We start from the raw sequence: 21,612 nt of genomic DNA on the forward strand, positions 1-21,612 counted from the left end.
GTGAAAAATGACAAAGAAATGTAATGTGAGGAAGTGTAGTGAGTCAACAATGACCCTAAAAAGATTTTAGACAGAGATTTTTCAAAACTATGTTTCTGATTGAAGAGCATCTTTCTGTGGTATAGAACAGTTCTAAGTACATTAATGTAAGGGTGCTGTCCTGCTGGAAATTAGCTCAAGGAGTAGTAATTTCAAGGTGATGTATAATCATTTCACTGCTGAGATCCTAGCCATGCATTCTCTGAGTCCGTGCAATGCTGTAGTAAAAAAAGATACTATGTCAAACCTGGTTTTGGACAACCTATATATGGAGTTATAGTTAATTCTCCTCTCCTGTCTTGCATCAGTAGGAGTTCATTCATTGACCCACTGAGGACAAAGAGAATTTACTTCCATAGGCGTTGAATAATATCCTATATTCGCCACACAACATTCCTTGCTATGTCATATATCAGAGTAAGTCTGAATTGCACCACTCTGTTAAAGAGTCCCTGGGGAGGTGCCTTAAGACACACAAGTTGTGTCTTCTCAAGAGGCTATGAAGGCCGCTTCACTTTTAAGAACCGGCCACATATTCAATGCCTCTCTGAGCTTTCTCATTGCTATTGTACTGCAAAGTCACACCTCTTAAAAGTTAAATTAAATATTTTCCCATCATCTTTACCTTTTGCAGGAAGATGGACTGGATGATCTAACAGGTATTTTCCATTTATAACTTCTACGAACACATACACAAAATACATAATTGTCTCTAGGATACTGGAGTAGATGAACTGAAATTTTCATTCTTACATCTTTAAGAGACCAACAATTCTAACTTTAACTATACATTCAATTTAAAATGACAGTTGCAATGAATAAACACGACGTTCTGTAAAAACACGTACAGGTGAATTCCAAGCTAGAAGAGCATTTGGCTTAAAAGCATTATTATAAAGTTATTATGAAGTTATAAATAATGTCACTTACCATTTATGCCATTTTTCTCTGCCATGCAGCTTTCTCCCACGGAACAATTCAAATCAAATGTGTATCGACCTAGGTAACAGTGCTTCACCATCTGATTCAAATGTTCATAGAAGTGGCAATGATATAATAGAGCCTGAAGGGCAGGTTTTCCTATCTGAGACAGACCAGACTCTTCATCATGTACACAAGGCCCCTGAGGAAACCAGGGTAATCAAAATGTATTTCTTTACAGGAATCTACATTACAAAACATACTCCCCCATGGCGGAAACAAAGCCCAAAACTTTTCTATACAGTCTATCTGAAGAAAAGTCTCACCATATATTATATTTAACTAAATTATATTTAACTAAAATAAACAAACAAACATGTTCCGTATCATGGCAACGTGTTCAGTCACACATCGTATGGGTTTGTAAGCATTCATCACAAATGAATGCAGTTTTAGGACTTTTTTGTAAATCACAAGTAGTAATAAAAAAACTGGTTGTTTTAAAATAACTTAACCGTTAAACAGCTAGACTTCTGGTGGCTAATTATAAGTATGAATCTCAATCTGTGTTTGATCCTGTATAGATCATCAAGATAGCTTTACAATAAGCCTCTAGAAAGTTGTTATAATTTCTCATTTAATTCTGTTCATGGATAGCGACTGACAGTTCATTTCAAAGGGGAAAAAGGAGTAGCTTTGAGCAAAGCTAAAGTTGCTAAAATAACGTAAGGAATCTTAGAAATCTTGGCTCAGAAGCCAATAGATGCTGCTGCTAAACCATGCACTGAGAGGGCATATGCTACAATGCACATAATACTCTTTACCGAGAAAGTTCCTTACTTTTAACAATAAAAATAATATTAAGAGTTCAGGGGTGACAGCAGATCCACTAAAGGACATTGCACCTTCACAGCACTCTAATATACTTAATTTCTCTGCCCCTAAACATAAGTATCCTGAACAAATTAGACACTGATTGAAGCTACAGAAACACTAAGATGCATCCATTCATTCCAATCCAATAAGAAATATAAACCTATTCAGAAAATAAAATATACCAAACAGTAAGAGAAAATCTGACACAGCTAAATAAATATAAGGCTACAAGGAGGGATAGGGAATGATTTTAAGCCAAGAAGTTTCTAAAGCACTCATTTTTAGGCAGTGAATTTAGAAAAAAATAAATCTGAAGACTTGTATTACACCTTTTGAGAAAGACTTAACAGGACTGTCTCCAATCTAAGACTATTACAGTGACTTCTTAGATTAAAAATATTTTCCCAACATGATATGTAATGAACTTAACATTCAACTAGATTTCACTAGACCTAATTTGAACTTACTGTAAAAAATAATTAAGCATTACTTGACAATGGAACTCACACTGAGTAACGTTCAAACAAAGCACATTACAAGAAAAGCTTACTCTGAAAAGAAGTCCTAATAGCAGTTCATGTTGCTTTAAGAGAAACTATTGTAAAAATTCCTTGAAAGAAAAAACAACTTGCCATTGGTGGTGGCTTTATTTGGTATATAAAGGGCATGGAAGTTGATTCATAGCCCATTTAAGTCAATGGAAAGACTCCTGTCACCATCAATGGGACTCAAATCAGGCCCTAACATATCAATTTCTGCAGAATTTAAGCTTAACTGGAAGAAAAACAAGTGGGTAACAAACTAGAAGGACAAAGTATACTCTGGGTTATAAAGTTATTCTGAGTAATAACCCAGCAGTACCTTTTCTTCTTTTTAGTGTGCGTAATGTAGCGTCAATACATAACTGTCCAAATAATCAACATTTTTTGCCTTTTGCACCAATTGAAACACAATAAGAATGCAACAGTTACTTTGACAAACACTTCTCTGCTTTGTATAAATTGTTAACAATGAGTTACAGGGTTGCACTCCATATGCACAGAGCTATCAGCACTATGCATTAATTATATCAACCACAACTTCTGCATAATCAGGGAATTTTGCAGACAATGCATGTGATGACACTGAGTTCAAGTTTTGATATCCAGAAATGCCTATGCCAGTTTAAAAACCTTGTCCCAAGCCATTCATGGCCACAGGGGTGTGCTAAAAAGCACTGAAGTCTTTCACCAATTATGTTCACAGCATGCACGGACTTCAACAACCTTGAGATAACATACTGTGTTGTGATCCAACAACATCAAATTATATGGGTTGATTTTTACCGATGGCAAAAGTTTGTTTTGCCATTTTAAAGACATGGGAGAGACAGAGCTTGCTGCCATCAAGAAAAATAACTACACTAACTATGCAATAAACATTAACATCCAAAATCTGGGCTGCATTCTCTATTAACAACCTTTTAAATGTTTGCCTCAGGAATAAAAATCTTAATGCACTGCATGCCTATGACACTTTTCCCTACTACCCTCCATATTCCTTTTGTCAGCTTTTCTTTTGAATGTTCTTGTGTTAGATGGTTTACAGATAAATCACCTTACACTTGACACCAAGGAGAGGAGGAAGCTATATTTTTTTCCAGTACAAAGTTTAATCCTGGTAGTAATTTTACATTTTAAATTGGTGACTTGACTCTCTACTGTATTAACTCAACCAGTTACCTTGAAATCTTGTTTGATAATATCTTTCAGCATGAATACTTAAGTGACAAATGACATTTCAGCTAAATTGCGTTTCTTAATAAGAATTACTTTAACTCAAATCAGTACTAGTAGAAGTTACAAATTTGTTATACCTCATTTGGAATATTGTGATTTGATTCTTTCACACCTTACTTTTAAGCCTTTGAAACTTCTTTTATAAAAAGACAAAGCATTTTTGTGAAAATCTTTGTAACCAATATTAAAATGTTATTGCAAATGTCTTCATATTATAATTCTCAACTCTCTAAGGGCTTGTCTACACTTGAAATGCTGCAGCTATACCGCTGTAGCTCTTCAATGTAGACGCTATCTATGCCAATGGGAGGGGTTCTTCCACTGGCATAGGTAATCCACCTCCTCAAGAGGAGGTAACTAGGTAGATGGAAGAATTCTTCTTCTATCAAGCTAGATCTGCCTACACTGTGGGTTAGATCAGCTTAATTATGTTCCTCAGGAATGTCGATTTTTTTCACAACCCTGAGTGATGTAGCTTGGTCAACTAACTTTTTAGTGTAGACCAGGCCTAAAAGTACATCAGCTAAATTTAACGGTCATATACAAAGACTAAAACGGGCCATATTTGAGGGTCTACCTTCATGTTCTCATCCCCTAAAAGCTGTAATGAAATGAAGTGGATTTGGTTTTGGATACACTACAATGATAGTATTCTAGCCTCCACAGATAAGAGATAGGAATGTTCTCCTCAATCCTTGTTGATCCTCTTGGGAGGTGCCATCTGAATGTGCCTCAAAAAAAGGAGTCTTGCAGGGTCCCTCTGATAGAGTTTCAATTCTATTCCTGAGATATAGGCAGAATTTTCTGCAGATCTGGGGGACTGGTGCAGACAAGGAAGGCTATGGTTATGCAGAATGAGAGACAGGTGCTGATGAGGGCATTGGTACTAACAGAGTGTACCAGTTATTAGCACCAGTGCTGATGTTTTCTTGCAACTTCCAAAAGACAAGTGCTGCACATATGGCTACATGAGTAATTGAAGAGGGCCTCCGTATGATGATGTGTGGATTTGAGGCAAAGGAAGAGGTTTGGTGTCTTGTGTTTGAGTCAGGGGATTCTCAAAACAGAGAAATCAAAGGTGTTAGCAGAATCTAAACTTTTGAGAGGTCCAAGTTAAATTGGTGTCATGACATCTGGATCTGGAGGAGTGTGGAGAAGAGGCAACAGCACCGCTGTCTATGTCTTCAAATCACTTGTTGGTCAGAGTACAGAAGTGGAGAGAAATGGCACTTCCTCTTTTGTGTTCTGTTTTTGCCTCTCTTGTGGGGCCATATGCTTCCTCTTCTCCTTTTTATCCAAATGGGTCCTGAGCAGGCTTGTGGTGCTGCAACAGAGGAGTCAGTGCTAGACAGGTTCAATGGTTCAAAATAAGGAGTAGGTGCTCAGATGGGCACTTCTCCAGTATCACCAAGGCTACTGAGAACTTAATAGGCAATGATGGTTTGTTCTTTGATTGTGCTTTAGATTTAGCCAGCACCAGTGGTGTTGGGTAAGGGCTTTGCTCTAAATATAAGGCCAAAGAGATTCTGGTTTCAAGACAGTAACAGAAGGCAGCACTGAAGCCGAAGTGGAAAGTGTATCTTGGGTCGTATGTAACAAGACGCTGGCACGGAGGCTAGTCTCTGCGCCCCCAATGAGCCCATCAGAGTACCAGGCTATATACATTGAGAACTAGATGGGACTGAAGCCTCAAGCATCTCTCTCTTATGGCACAGCAAGTAAAGGCATATAAACTGCATACTGACTTTCCAAGTAGGTCTCACCCAGCCACAGAAGGCACTGAATGTGAGTGTCTCTTTTTGATATGATCACCAGGTAGGAAATGTACCTCTTGAAGTCCTTATGTGGTTCTGGGCTCAAAATGGTCCTGTTAAGGGGCTAAAGACCCCTGGGACAAGGGAAGAACTCTACATTGTGCCACTCTAAATGTTTACAAGAAAATCTTACCCTAGGATAAGGGAAGGTCTAGTCTAAGAACACAAAGGTGAGATCTGCTCACTCTCTTTGATGATGGCGAAGAACTGAGGTGGTTGAAGGGTGCAGTCCCTCAACAGAGAAGGGAAAGGACATCACCCTCATGCAAGGCCTCTCATGCACCCACTAATGAGCATGGCTTTTCAAGGCAGTTCCACATCTCAACACCAGGCGTACCATATCCCACAAGCTGGAATATATAGAGGCGCTTGAAATTTTAAATTTTAAAAGAGCGACCAAGGTTATTTACACAGCATGATCCCCACCCCCCTTTTTTTGGGGGGGTGGTGTGGAGGGGGGGTAAAAAATGACTACTTTGTTTCCACCTACTGATACTTTTAAGATGTTTTATAATGTATTAAAATATATGCCCAAAGTGGTCTTTTCCCCCCTACCTAAGTAATATCACATTCTGAGTTTGGCCAAAACAAATTACTAATATGTCTCAAGGAATCTGAATTACTCATGTTACGTAATATCACTATCAGCTACACTTTGTATGTTGCATTCCATATAGTTAAACAAAAAGATATTTTTTCTCTCCAACTCTAACTGAAAACATGAAAAGAATATGAATATTCATATTTTTCTCTTGAAAAATACCTGAATCAGTTCTGACAACTACACAGAATGATTTCTTTCACTTATACTTACATGCAATAAATATCTGAGGATGCAAAATTATTTTAATTTCAATTAATCTACTTCTACCACATGGACTTTTCTTATTAAAATGTAGTTACTCACCTGCCAAGCACAATCTTTCACTTCTTCAGTTAGCATTGGGATTACAAGAAGGTTCTGAAGAATAAAAGCAGCCTAAAAAAAGAAATGAAAGCATCGATACTGCCATCTTGCTGCAGCAGCTAAACAAAGCAAAGTAACCAGATCCAACAGCACTCTAAAAGCAAAAGCATAGGTCAAACTGATATGTCAATCAGCAAGTCACCCCGCTGCCTGAAATATTACTGAGGCTGTTTCAAATTTCAAGCTTCTAGAAAGTTTAAAAGGCACACAGTCACCTTAAAAATCACAAACACCTAAAACTACTCAAACAAAGACATTAGAGGAAAAAAAAATCTTTACTTTGGGAAACTAAAAGCATTTTGTACAGCAGTTTAACTGTTTTCCCAGTATAATGTTTGTGTAGATTTTACAGAGCAGCAGTAAAGAGAAAAATATTTTAAAAGAACAGGGAAATGAGATTGTAAACACATCAAAAAAGGCAGAGGAAGTCTGGGGCAGGTGTAGAAACAAACTACTTTAAACTTAAAAAAGAATGAGTAGATTTCAAGTTGACTCTTTTTAAGACACCACTTCAGCGAAGTCCTTCAACAATGACCCTCAATGCATTTATGTGCTTGACTATTTTTGTTTATATTGTAAGATCACTGGTGCAGGACAGTGTCTTTCTTTTTTTGTGTAGCACCAAACACATGCTGCCACACAAACAACACAGTGCCAATGCCATTTAAGTTTTCCCCTTTAAATATCTAGGGCATATTTTAAACAATGTGTTCAATGATAAAATGTGAAATAATTCTATCTAGTGTCATTAAATCATTTTAGAAAATACAATAAAAGATGATCCCAACAGCTCTATGATGATGTGAGCATTAAGTTTTACAATATGAGAGGTTTAAACTCCTTGAAAGCTTTTTTTGTGCAGCAATGCTCACAAGTGGTTTTATTTGGAATAGGTAATTTGTTAAGTAAATGTTTGGCTGAAGTGTTTTTTAATGTCTTAAAACTCAGTTATAAAGCTTGAATCTAACTACATCTTGGTTGCACTGTGGTCACTGAAGCAAACTGAAAAGACATTTACAGATGTTATTTTAAACTCTTTCAACACAACTAAAAGATATAAACGATTGGCTGAACATTCCTAGCTCTATTTTTCAATAGAAGGTGACTCATGCAGTTCAAAGCTTTATTATGGCTACAGGGAAAACAGAGAAGGAAAATTACTATTTCATTTTAAATTGAGAAGTGTGTTACATTAAATTCATAAATGGTTCACAGATTCAGCCCCGTTTGGATGAGTGTGTCTAGCTCTGAGCTGAGATATCAGAACAAACCTATAGATTCATTTCAAGAAGGCTGAATTTCTTAATGCCTATATTGCTTCAGCCTTCACTAAAGAAGTTAATGCTGACCAGATACTCAACACAATTAATATTAACAACAAGGGAAAAGGAACACAAGCGAAAATAAGGAAAGAACAGGTGAAAGTATGTTTAGGTAAGTTAGATGTAAACAAGTCAGCAAGTCCTGATGAAATTCATCCTAGGGTATTTAAGCAATTTTAGAACCATTAGCAATTTATTTTTGAGAAGTCATGGAGGTCGGTGAGATTCAAGAGGACTGGAAAAGGACAAACATAGCACCTATCTTCAAAAAGGGGAACAAAGACAACCAGGACATTATAAACCAGTCAGTCTAACTTTTATACCTGGAAAGAAACTGGAAAAAAATATTCAACTATCAATTTGTAAGGACCATGCGGACAGTAGGGTTACAAGGAATAGCCAGCATGGATTTGTAAAGAAGAAATCATGGCAAACCAACCTAATTTCTTTCTTTGACAGGATTACAGGCTTAAGGAATAAGGGGAACCAGTAGACCTGATACATCTTGATTTTTGTAAGGCTTTTGACACAGTCCCACATGATATTTTCATGAGCAAATCAGGGAAATACTATCAAGGTGAAATGATTATAAGATGGGCGCAAAATTGGTTGACAGACTACATTCAGAGTAGTTATCAATGACTCACTACCAAACGGAGGGCGTATCTAGTAGTGTCCCACAGGGGTTAGTACTGGGTCTAGTACTATTCAATATTTTCACTAATGAATGGATAATGGAGTGGAGAGTAGGCTTATCAAATTTGTGGATGACACCAAGCTCAGAGGGGTTGCATGCACTTTTGAGGATAGGATAAGAATTCAAAATGACCTTGACAAATTAGAGAATTGATGTGAAATCAACAAGTTGAAACTCAATAACGACAAGTGCCAAAGTACTACACTTAGGAAGGGAAAACCCAATTCCCAACTACACAATGGGGAATAACTGGCTTAGGTGGTAATACTGCAGAAAAAGACCTGTTATAACAAATCACAAACTGAATATCAGCCAAAAGTGTGACACAGTAGTGAAAGAGGCTAATATTATTCTGGAGTACATTAACAGCAGTGTTGTGCATAATATCCGGGAGGTAACTGTCCTCTTTACTTAGCACTGGAAAGGCCTCAGCTGGAGTACTATGTCCAGTTTGAGGCTCTACACTTTAAAAACGATGTGGAGAATTTGGAGATAGATTCTATGGGAGAGCAACAAAAATTATAAGAGGTTTAGAAAACATGGCCTATGAGGAAAGTTAAGAAACTAGGCATGCTTAGGCTTGAGAAAAGAAGACTGAAGGGGGAGGCAGGAACCTTATAACAGTCTTCAAATATGTTAGAGGCTGTTATAAAGAGGATGGTGATCAATTGTTCTCCATATTCACTAAAAGGTAGGACAAGAAATAATGGGCTTAACCCTGCAGCAAGGGAGATTTAGGTTAGATATTAGGGAAAACTACCCTTATAGTTAGAAAGTTAAGTCCTGGAACAGGCTTCCAAGGGAGGTTGTGGAATCCTCAATGGATTTTTTAAGAACAGGTTGGACAAACACCTCTCTAGGAATGCACTAGGTTTTACTTGATCCTGCCTCAGCACCGAAGGCTGGACTTGATGACCTCTAAACGTCCCCTCAGACCTACACTTCTGTGATTTCATCATCCTACAGCTCAATCGCTGACCTGTTGATAAGGCTTCCTTCCAGTCCATGAGAGGTATCCTGGGAATGGGTTTATCAACAAACAAGAAATAAGAATTTTCTATTTAAGGTGAGATGCTTATTGTATTATAAATACCTGCTACACTGGACAAAAATATACCTCTGATGCTTATTCATGAATAGTGCATCAACCTTAAACTGTCAACGTATAAATAAAATTTGAGCATATTCCAGAATTTAACAGAAGTTGCAACGGAGACCAGTAGCATACACTGGTTTTGAAAGTGTACACAAGTTTGCTTTATATTTGAGTATCATGGTGTTCTTAGCTAGCAATAGACAAACCACTAGTCATCACCTTGCAGTTTTTGTTGCTTACAAACCACCCATTGAATAACATGTGAAAAGACAGACCTCTAGAGTGTTTTTTTAAACTATTTAAATTAAGTAAGCAGCTACTGGATGACAAATACAAATTGTACGTATAATTTAATAGCTTATTTTACACAGTGCTGTGGTGTGCTACCAATGTGAAAGTGGTCTTGAACTGCAGAGGATTAAGATTCTAATTTACAATCTGTAGCACATATATGTCACTTATTACCAATTAGTATTTTGATACACTTTTCTATATAAAAGAAAAATACAGTTTAATGTACAAAGTTAAGTAATGAGCATAAAGTGAACCCAACCTTTAATTTCTTTTAACATGGAGAAAAGCAGACAAGAAAAGCCCCTGCATTATATACCACATCAAAATGAACTTAAAACCATTTGCAGTCTAGAATTCAAGATGCTTTAAAAATGTATAGCAAGAATGGCTAGAGATTATTCTTATAAGGTTAAATAAAGTAACAGCAGACAGTATCTTTGTGTGCAACTCATTATTTTTATGACCCCACTGAGACTAGCATATCACTGAAACAAATTACTTCTGCTTTACATTAGTAGTCATGTCTCTGGTGCTTTTCAAGCGAATGCTAAGACAAGACAAGAAAAAGATGTATTTCATTAGGTAGCATTTAACTTCCAAGGCAGCAGGAATGTTGTGCCACCTGAGAAAGTCTTGGAAGCTTTCCTCTCAGTAACAGCTTACAAAGGAAGCATCTTGTACTACGTTTTCCCTTGAAGATACATTCATAAGAGAAATGTGTATTCATGGACAATAGGAGGACAAACAAAGACATACCTCTCTGCGTACCATGCTACATTCTGATTGGTCCAGAAGAATGTTTATCACTGTTCCCCATAACCCTCCTGAAATGTTCTGACAGCTCTCTGCTAAAGCAATGCACCCTAATTCAAGAGATGTAAGAGCTGATCCGATTCCAAGGGAGGTGAACCTTACCTGGAACATTTTAGCAAGAAAGAAGCTGTATTTCATTGTATGAAATGTTAATATTTCATAATTCATTCTTAAACCTTTATAATGAAGCATGCAGTCTTCATTATCTCTAAATTCTCTTGAACAGCTACTAATGAATTACTTGTATTATCACACAAGAGCATATAAAAGACCGACAACATAGCTTTCAGTATTTGGATGAGATAATTCTCTCCACCTAACAAACATAAAAGGAGCATTTTTCTGTATATATATTTTCATTAACAAGTATAAATATTAACTGCTCAGCAGGAAAATGGATGCAGATGCCTTATCTGAAGCCTACAAACATCTGTAAATATGTCATATGAAAGAACAACACCTGAATATTCTTTTTAATTGTAAATGGCACCAGTATTTAAACTAGACTTGAAACCTGGTTGATTAAAGCTGTTTATACACTGTCTTGTAAGTAGTTTACTATGACTGTATCCCTGACTAAAGATGGAGAGTGAGTTGTTCCTGAACACCTTGTTACCCAAATTGTAAAATACAAAACACCCCCTCAGATACTCCTCTCGTCAATGTGGTCATAACTTTTGTGGAAAAAAAGGCAACAAGCCCAACATATTCTATTTAGATTCATCTCTGGTGTCCACCATCATAGTGTCATCTAACTGCCACTAAAGATCAAACCAAAGATAGTTGCTAAAATAAGGCAATAGGACTGAATACACATAGAAAGCAGACATGATGAGTAAGGAGCTGGCATTATCTAGTTACTTTTCAGAGTAAGCCTGTTCTGGAATTGTATATGTAAAGTTCCAGATAATCAGTTTTAAATAAAACATTCTTGATAGTTTGGATCTGAGCATATTTGCTTTAAATTTTTGTGCAAGTCATGTTAATAGGAACTTTTTTTTAGTAGAGACAAGGTGGCTCAGATAATATTTTTTATTGGACCAACTTCTGTTGATGAAAGAGACAAGCTCATGCCGAGCTCTTCTTCAGATCTGGGGCAGGTAATCAATGACAAAGCTAAATACAAGGGTGGAACCGATAAGGAGTTAACTCACATTGTAAGAGACAATTCAATGGGCAGTTAACAACTCTACAGTATTCAGAGTAACAGCCGTATTAGTCTGTATTTGCAAAAAGAAAAGGAGTACTTGTGGCATCTTAGAGACTAACCGATGAAGTGAGCTGTAGCTCACGAAAGCTTATGCTCAAATAAACTGGTTAGTCTCTAAAGTGCCACAAGTACTCCTTTTCTTTTTACCTGTACAGTAGTTGGACAAAGGAGGGTCAGTGAGTTGCAGATTGTTGTAACAAGCCATAAATCAAATATTTATTAAGTCATTTTTGGTGTCTAGCAGAGTTATCAGTTTAAGTTCCCAGTCTTGTCTTATGAAGGTGTAGTGCAGGTTTCCTTTGAAGACAAAGACCAAGAGGTCAGATATGGAGTGATTTTTGTAAGAAGTGTTTGCCCTCAGGCGACATGGTGTTCTGTTTTGTTTTTAAATCAGCCGCAGGAACTAGGATGACTTCCCAATGGGCCACCGTGAGGAAGACTATCTGGTCAAATGCACCACAAAATCAATGACATATCGGAGACGCATCAATGATATTGTATCATCTGGACAGACATCCTAAACTCCCTCACAGATTTCCACCACAACTTCAACCACCACCACTCATCCATCAAACTCTCTCTAGAACAGTCCCACACCAGCATGAACTTCCTGAACACCATGATCAGCTTCAGCAATGGAACTATATCAAGAAACTCATGGATCACCACTCTTACCTTCACAGATTTAGTAACAACCCCAAGAAATTAGTTACCTACAGTCAGGCACTCAGATACCATGGAAATATGCTCCAAGAAGAAAACCCAGGATACACAACTTAACACACTTAAAACTGCCTTCACTAAACAAGGACACCATCATGGAATGGGCCATCCAAATACTCAGAGAACCCACTTCAACACAGGAAAAACAAAAACAAACAAACCAAAAACTTCTGACTGAACATCCCTAGTTGTCACCTACCACCCAACCCTGAAGCCCATATGCGTTATCATTAAACAATTACAATCCATACTCCATTCTGAAAGAAATCTTTCCCAACCCTCTCTTCTGGCCTTCAAACAATCGCTCCATACTCAACATCAGAAGCAAGCTCCCCACAGATCAGGACTCACCAATTCAAGGTGGCATCAGACCCTGCCATAAAAACAGATGCAAAACCTGCAAACATATCATCTCCCATGCTACAGTGATCAATAACCATCCCCCAACACACGTTTCGAGATCCATGAGTCCTACACATACCTATCATGACATGTGGTGTACCTCATCCAGTGCACTAACTGCCCCAAAAACACCTATGTGGGTGAAACAAGACAATCACTACGCTCTTGAATGCACTCTCACAGAAAAAAGATAAAAGACAAAAAAAAAAAATCACCTGGGGAGAACAATTATCACTCCATATCTGACCTCTCAGTCCAGATATGCTAAACATTCGTATGCCCCTTCATGCTTCGGCCACCATTCCAGAGGACATGCTTCCATGCTGATGACGCTCGTAAAAAAAATAATGAATTAATTAAATTTGTGACTGAACTCCTTGGGGGAGAACAGTATGTGTCCTGTTCTGTTTTACCTGCATTCTGCCATATATTTCATGTTATAGCAGTCTCGGATGATGATCCAGCACATGTTTGTTTTAAGAAAAGTGTCACAGCTGATTTGACAAAACACAAAGAAGGTACCAATGTGAGATTTCTAACAGCACTCAACCCAAGGTTTAAGAATCTGAAGTGCCTTCCAAAATCTGAGAGGGACAAGATGTGCAGAATGCTTTCAGAAGTCTTAAAAGAGCAACACTCCAATGCGGAAACTACAGAACCCGAACTACCAAAAAAGAAAGTCAACCTTCTGCTGGTGGCATCTGACTCAGATGATGAAAACAAACATGCATCGGTCTGCTCTGCTTTGGATCGTTATCGAGCAGAACCCGTCATCAGCATGGACACGTCTTCTGGAAAGGTGGCTGAAGCATGAAGGGACATATGAATCTTTAGCACATCTGGCACCTAAATATCTTGCAATGCCGGCTACAACAGTGCCATGCGAATCCTGTTCTCACTTGCAGGTGACATTGTAAACAAGATGTGGGCAGCATTATCTCCTGCAAAGTGTAACCAATCTTGTTTGTCTGAGCGATTGGCTGAAGTAGGACTGAGTGGACTTGTAGGTTTTAAAGTTTTACATTGTTTTATTTCTGAATGCAGTTATTTTTGTACATAATTCTACATTTGTAAGTTCAACTTTCATTATAAAGAGATTGCACTACAGTACTTGTATTAGGTGAATTAAAATATACTATTTCTTTTGTTTTTTACAGTGCAAATATTTGTAATCAAAAATAAATATAAAGTGAGCACTGTACACTTTGTATTCTGTGTTGTAACTGAAATCAATTTGAAAATGTAGAAAACATCCAAAAATATCTAAATAAATGGTGTTCTATTATTGTTTACCAGCACAATTAATCACACGATTAATTTTTTTAATCGCCTGACATCCCTAGAGGATAGGGATTTGTTTCAAGATGCTTTGACAGAAACATTCTAACAGCAACTATTCTTTAGAATACTTTTTTAAAACACACATTTAAAATTATGACAAGTTAGTTAAGTCTCAATATTAAACATAGTTTTTAGATTTGTAATACATTTGTTTCTTAAAGTTGGAGCAACAGTTTTATGCCAGAGTACACTAACCTCAGGATCTCTATCTACCCATAATGGAACTAGCCATGCCAGACCAAGCCGAGAAGGAACTTGCTCTTCACTTTTATCGTAAGGCAAGAACCAGAGAGACACCCAGTCCTGATCAGAAAAAAAAAAAATGAAAAGGATTTATTTCAGACAGTAACAGTTCAAATTAACTCTGCCCTCCAACTATATAAGCTAATTTTTTTCCCCTTTATTTCAGTACAAAGCACAATATTGTATGGCAAAGATTCTGGAGGCAAACTATAAAGCTTAACAATATTACTGTATGGTATAAAACACTTTTTGCATTATAAACGGAATTAAAATTAAAAATGTACTTGTCTGTAAGACAAGACTATTGTCTTCATATGGTATAATGGTTTCTAAATTAACAAAGAAAAATAAACGCTGAGCTAAGAGGAAAGGGTCACAGCTTAATTCTGTTGATTAGCTGCACAAGTGAGAAGTGCTATCCAAGACACTAACTTTACTATCCTTGAACTGTGTAGTACTTTACTTCACCAGAAGCCCCCTTGATTTTATTGGGGCTATTTCCAGAGTAAAATACAATGCAATATGAGTAGCAGAATTAAAGACATCTGCTATCTGCACCCAGTGTGAACTAAATTTTTTTCAGTCTTAACAGAGAGCATTCCTATACTCTATTTTAGTCTCCCAAAATGAATTACAGTAAAATTCTGGCATTGTGTTTAGCCAGTTTAAGCTCAGGACCATGGCTTCCACCTTACTCTTAACCCTAAAAAACTGAATTTGCAGAATATGGTCACAAGCACATTTGGACGTTACATTATCAGGATTTAATTAAAGAAAATGAAACAATACTCATTAGTAGGAATTTTTAGCCAGTTTAATTTTTCACATAATCTATAAAATTGCTTAGGTGCTTATCTACATCTGCACAAAGATGTAAGATATTTAATAGAAGAGTCCAGGACCTCAATGTGTTTATTTAGGCTCTGATATAGCACAAAGCTTAAGCACAGTCTTAAATTTAATAGGACTCACTCACACATTTAACATTAGGAACATGTTTCAGGACTTGAATCAGCATCTTGTACATCAACATTACCACAAGAAAGTTCTAATATTGTGCAGCATTCTGTTAAAAGAACCTCTATTTTTTTTTCAACTGTACCGTTTCCAAGTACCAGAAGCAAACTCACTTAAAATAATTTTGAAGACACTATACTTATTACAAAAATATTTTAGAAGTAAATACCATACTTTTAGTCCTGATTTACCATCCTTGCCTTTGAGTAGTACCTCATTCTGCAAGTACTTCCTCTTAAATTAGAAGGACTACTTGCAGGGTGATACTGCTCAGTAAGTAAGGTTAGCAGAATTGGACTTTAGCTAGTATATGTGGTACACTTAAAATAGTGATATTAGCATTCCCTAGAGTTCAAATTCAGTAATTTAAAGCATCACATTTCCAAGGAAAACATCAGTTAAAATTCAATTTTCTGCTCTCTAAAGTCAAGCAAAAATAGACTGTACGTTTGAACTCTGTCAGTAACAACGTGTCAATGCTTTAATCACACAGATGACAAACTAAGGGCAGCTCTCACCATATTTTTGGCTTGAGCCATCATTTCATGGGACAAGTGAAGCAAGCAAAGCACTGTGCTCTTTGTGACGCCTTTGCCCATGAAGGACATAGCATTTCCTCCCCATTCAACATAAAAAGATGAGATGACCTGTAATAAAATAAAAAATAAAAATAAAATAAAGCAACATAATTTCATGGTGGCTTTACTATGAGGAATACATAGATAAATACAAACAGTCCTGCAGACTTCAGTTAATTTAAATCATGACTAGTGTAAATAGCAGCCTTTACCTGCAATTTTAGAAATATTTTACATTTCTATAAGCTACTTGGTCAGAGGTTCGTTTGTGTTCTGGCTGTACCCCAGTGTTCAATGTCCTTCCCTTCTCTTGGCTCTCACTCAGGTCTGCAATGTCCTTCATTTGTCTAGGGGCCTGGGACCTAATGGATCTTTTATGTGGTTGTGATACACACAGTTATTCATGATCAGGTGTTTTTGTTCTGAGTCTTGTATTAGTATGCCTGGGATTACAATGTATTGTTTAGCTAAACATGCTCGATTTTTAGCCTTGACTAATTCACATATCCAGCTTGCCGCAAACCCTATATCCCAAGTTACTATTTTGTATTAAAACATTCCCTTTGGATAACTTAAAAATAAAACTTCTTTTGCATGGCTGATAAAGACACACATACTTTACAGTTATGACCGTCAATTAAAATATTTTGTAGCTCTTTATAATTGTCCCTTGGATAGCAAGCCTTCCAATATTATGAAGAAATTATTTATGGTTGTCTGGGTTCTCAAAAAAAGGGGATGGTACGGATAATGTCTTACTTCTTGCTAAAAGTAAATTTGTTATTACAAGATTTCTGTAAAAAAAAGCTTCTGTGTTTAGTTGTTGGTGCTTTGTACAAAACTTGCACTACAGGAAGAGGGTTTATATTGGGCAGTTTATTTTGACTTGCACTGATATAAATAGGAATTTTAATTTTAAACATCAAACATCAAAACCTGCTAAACAGTGATATGATCACAAAACTGATGTAACCATTAGGTGTAAGAATTACACCTAAAGAACATTTTCCATCAAAAACATTGCTATTATAACTTGCCTATTTGCCTGTCCTTCAGATCATCCCCTTCCATAAAAACCCTAAACCAACTCACTGTTAAGTTATCTGTTATATCTGGGTTCACTTGAAATTGCATGAAACTTACTGCAGACAGGACCTAAATGTTAGAAATTGGTTCCCTGTTGCCTTCATCCTAGCTGTTAATCTGATCACTTTCTATTACTTGACACCATCTATAATCTTGGTCCCATTTTTGATTCTACACTCCCATCTGAAGCTTTCATCAATCAAGTGGATCCAAATATTTTACTTCCACTTTAGGAACTTGCCAAATTGCTAAATCAGCTGTTGAACTCTATGTTTTTGTCTCATCACAACTTGATTATAGTAATCAGTTCTTTCAGGACTTCCAGACATTGGTTGACTGTCTTCAGTTATTTCAGAAGCTGACAATTAAATTAAAAGTAAAATGTTTCTATCAGAATAGTCTTTTCACAGAGCTAGCAAAGCTGTCAACAATGTTTAAAATTTGAATCTGAAAGAATAACCCCTGATGTATCTCTTTTTTCACTCTTCATGATAACCTGTTGGTAGACCAAAGTTAAAATCTAGACAAACTGTTTTCCTCCACTTTGCAGCTACTCTACATTACTATAAGATTACTTAAGAGTACTAAATTATTTGTAATATTTTATTTTAGAAGACAGATAAGTTTTTGGGGGAATGCAGGGGGGAGAATAATTCCATAGACTTTGACAACAAATGAAGGAACCAGAAAATGAAGGTTTGGGGCTTACAAACAATGAAATTATTCCTTTAGCCCACTATGCTTTCCCTAGTTTACCGCTATCTTACCTACCTACCAAGGTTTTCTTTTTTTGCAGCTCTAAAGGACTTTTGCCACTAGGGAGATGTCCTGTGGATTTTTCTCTTTCGTATTTCTTAATTATAAAACTCAGTCCAACACACAAAGGACATTGTGATTTTGAAAAAGTACTAGCCTTATTTACCTCCTATAATTTAGTGATACTCTTGTCTGAAACTAACAGGTACAAAAATGAGAGAACATAAGCACAAAGCAACACAAATTGGATTGATTTGTTTTTAATTTAGATTAATACTTGTCACTACAGATTGGTTTTAGTGTCCACCCAGAACATTTACATTCCACAGTTTAGTCTTCAGTTTATTTTTTGCCATATTGGAGATAAAAAAATAGGAAGAAAAAACCTTCCCCACTGTCTGGCTATGCCAGTAGAAGAGTAGGAGGCACTGCATGTGGTTTTAATTTAATTAAATATCTGGGATTACACACCAGATAAGACTGTACAGTGTAGGTAATTCCATGTGTGTTTATATTCTGGGGGCTGCTATCAGCCTTCCCCCTTTCCAATCCAGATCCCACTGACCTCACTACTTTAACCCCATTACCCACTCCTTGTATGGTGGTTAAGGGAACTATAAGGGAGGGGCTAACTCCCCACTATATTAGTCATAAAAACCCCGAATCCCCTTTCTCTGCTGCTTTAAAGGATTCTTCCTTTAAATCCTTTACCAATCAATTTTACCTGATCATCGTACCCATTCCATACGGTGTACCTGCACTGGACATTTTGCCACAAGCTTACATAACGAGTTGAGACATTAACCCCTTATGGCCTATTCCTCCTTTCATACCCTACCAGGCCCTAACCCATTGAGGGGAGGATAAAAATCCACCTGACCTCAGCCAATCTGATGGTGAGAGAAAATGCCTTCCCAGACCCCTGAGAAGAGCCATGACTAGCATAATGCCCACAGTAGGTACCAATGAAGTCTGCTACTTTAACCACTTCCATAGGTGGAACTGTGGGTGCTGCTAGCCTTGTCCAGGCTAAAGACGGCTTTGCCAGAACTCCCTTGGGTATAACTACACCCCTTTCTTAAGGCAGCTGTTATGAGGAGTGGACAGTTGTTGTCCCCCACTGACCTGGTCTGGCTCTACTGCGTCCTGCTTCTTTACCTGAACAGGTAATTGTACCGGGGGGAGGGGGCGCGGCGGAGAAGAGGGGCCTTAATGAGGGCAACAACCCTCTTCCTATCAACCTGCCGGAAAAGCCCTGTGCATGCAAAGGGAAATTCACCTTCTCCTTCCAGCCAAATAAAGGACCCCACTTCCTTATATGTAGTGAGGACATTATAAAAACAACTGTTTTACAACTAAAGCCAGAAAAGCAGAGCATCAAAAGTTGATATTTGGCATGAAAATAGTCCTCATTTGGCATAGACTTGAGAAGTTTGGGATTAAATTAATTTTGATTTCATCAATTAGATTCTTTGAAAATTATATATGCACAGTACATTTTGCATAGACTTTTACTAAGCTCATAAAGGAATCAATCCTATGTAATTATGTCAATGGACTTTTGTCATTTATTTAATTTGGAACAGGGTAAGGACCAAAGTGCACAGAGGGGGAAGACCATGCTGCACCTTCATACTTGAATAACTTAGCAGCTCACTTTGAAATGTAGTGGTGATGGTCAACATGTATACCTCATAAGGTATTAAAAGGTCCAGGGGAGGATCAAATGTGGCCAACTTACCAAACACAAAGACATTGAAATATACAATTTCAAACTGGTCAAAATGGATCTGCTTCACTCCACCACTCATAAGTTATTTGTTGATTTCTAACTGGTGAAGTAAAATATTTTTTTATCGGATACTCCTTCCCTACAACTTGCATGGTGTACACACACCCAGAATTCATTCATTGTTCAGTTTTCGCTGAAATCACTGTGCCACAAGAGTAACAAGTAAAATTTCCCAATAATCATATTTCATTTAACAAAACAAACATGGTTCACAAGAGTAATATGTACCTTGTTTTACGGTTGTTACCACAAATATACAAGTGATAACATAAGCTACTTACCTCAAGAAGACCTGTCAAATATTTCATACAAATTGTGAATGGCTCAGTTGTTGCAGAGTATGAACTCCATCCTGGGTGTGCAGTGACATGGACCATTCCTCGTAATGTTCTCTCCAAAGAAGGCAATCCATAAAAGTGGGGTGCATCTGTTACCCGTAAACACTGTAGCAGTTTCAGAGCCAGCTGTGTTCGGACACAATCAGTAAGTTCCAAGCCCTTTCTGTTCCAAATAAAAAAGGCAAATGTATCAGATGGAAGTATAAAAGTTAACTTAATCATTATTATTTGATAGGATGCCAATGACATCTTATTGTTCCTGTAGTTCTATAAATCTAGGTATCAAATCTCTTGTATATGGTGAAGAAAAACAAAGTTTGGCATTTCCAGCTTCAAGTGTTTTTCAGTTCTAAAAGCCCCAAATTTCATTGTGAAGAAATAGGAACACTCACTCAAATAAAAAAATGGATGAATACAGAAAGAACCCTGTAATATACTAAAGAACACACCAAAGAGAGGGAAAGAAAAATCCAGAATCATGGATCCCTTGTTATGAGAAGGGAAAAAAAGTGCCAAGTTCACTAGTTGCACTTTAAAAATTCACTCTGGTTTTAGAGATGATAAAGGTATCAGAGATATTTCCTGTAGTTAAAGTGCTACCAGGCTAGATTCCAGCTAAAAATGGTACAGTGTTATAGGCCATGAACCCAGGTGTTAAGCAAAATGTGGCAATCAGCAGGGATTTTTGTAAAAAACAAAACAAAGAACAAAAACCACCGCTCCCCCTCCTTTTTCTTAAAAAAAAAAAAGATGTATTCCTCACTTTTAAAGATAAAAATAAAATGAACTGGAGAAAAAAGAAAAGACTATTGCTTTGAAGAAACCATAAACAGTCTGATTTGACTAAATAAGTCTGTTCATGTTCATAAAATATACACAATCATGTATACAGTGGGGAGAGGGTATTTAAAAAAAATACATGGGAACTATGTAGTTGCAATCTATTTCTATTGCGCCACCAAGGACTTATAATTATATTACTCTACTATTACTATACTATAACCATTACTATATTACTAAATTTCAGCTACCATATACTTGAACCCTGAATCATGTGGACAGATCCTCTTATACTGTACCTGTCAGTAACTGATGTGAAGCAGAGTAGCAACGTGTTAAAGAGACCAATCAGTTCTTTCTGCAGTTGTTGCCTGACAGCAGTCTGTATGTCATCTGTTTCATCCTGCACCTGGGATTCAGATCGCACCAGAAGGTCTAGCAGTGAACTTGAATTCTAAAGAGGGGAACAACATTCAAATCTTTGATTCCTATTCTAATACCCTGTCTACTGAGAATTTTTTTTTTGGTCCACTTGTTATAAGTTACAATTTAGTATAATAATTTCATTAAAGAATATTTCTTTTAAAAACCTGAAATGTATAATTTTCTATTAGGTCTGCCAGTCTACTAAGCAGTACACAAGGAAAGTTCTGATCATTAAGTCATAGTACACTGCATTATGAAGCAGTACTATTCAAGATAATGCAAATGTCACATGAATTATTTCCC

The 21,612-nt window shown here is 36.9% G+C and overlaps 1 protein-coding gene across 12 annotated transcripts in view; it reads right to left on the reverse strand.

Moving 5' to 3' along the window:
• The window catches only part of RTTN (rotatin), a 145,381-nt gene that overhangs the window by 57,029 nt on the left and 66,740 nt on the right, over nt 1-21,612 (reverse strand). For all 12 annotated transcript variants that reach the window (XR_012157271.1, XM_073331720.1, XM_073331724.1 and 9 more), the window contains 7 exons: nt 21,183-21,337; nt 20,047-20,266; nt 16,072-16,200; nt 14,489-14,596; nt 10,561-10,719; nt 6,336-6,407; nt 970-1,162 (listed from right to left, as the gene is read on the reverse strand). Coding sequence is in view for 11 of the 12 variants with exons in the window: in XM_073331720.1 (XP_073187821.1) it covers nt 970-1,162; nt 6,336-6,407; nt 10,561-10,719; nt 14,489-14,596; nt 16,072-16,200; nt 20,047-20,266; nt 21,183-21,337 (1,036 nt within the window). In the remaining variant the exon portion in view is untranslated. The remainder of the gene's footprint in view (nt 1-969; nt 1,163-6,335; nt 6,408-10,560; nt 10,720-14,488; nt 14,597-16,071; nt 16,201-20,046; nt 20,267-21,182; nt 21,338-21,612) is intronic.

This window comes from Lepidochelys kempii, chromosome 2 (genome assembly GCF_965140265.1).
Source record: "Lepidochelys kempii isolate rLepKem1 chromosome 2, rLepKem1.hap2, whole genome shotgun sequence".
In the NCBI taxonomy this organism is placed as follows: domain Eukaryota; kingdom Metazoa; phylum Chordata; order Testudines; family Cheloniidae; genus Lepidochelys; species Lepidochelys kempii.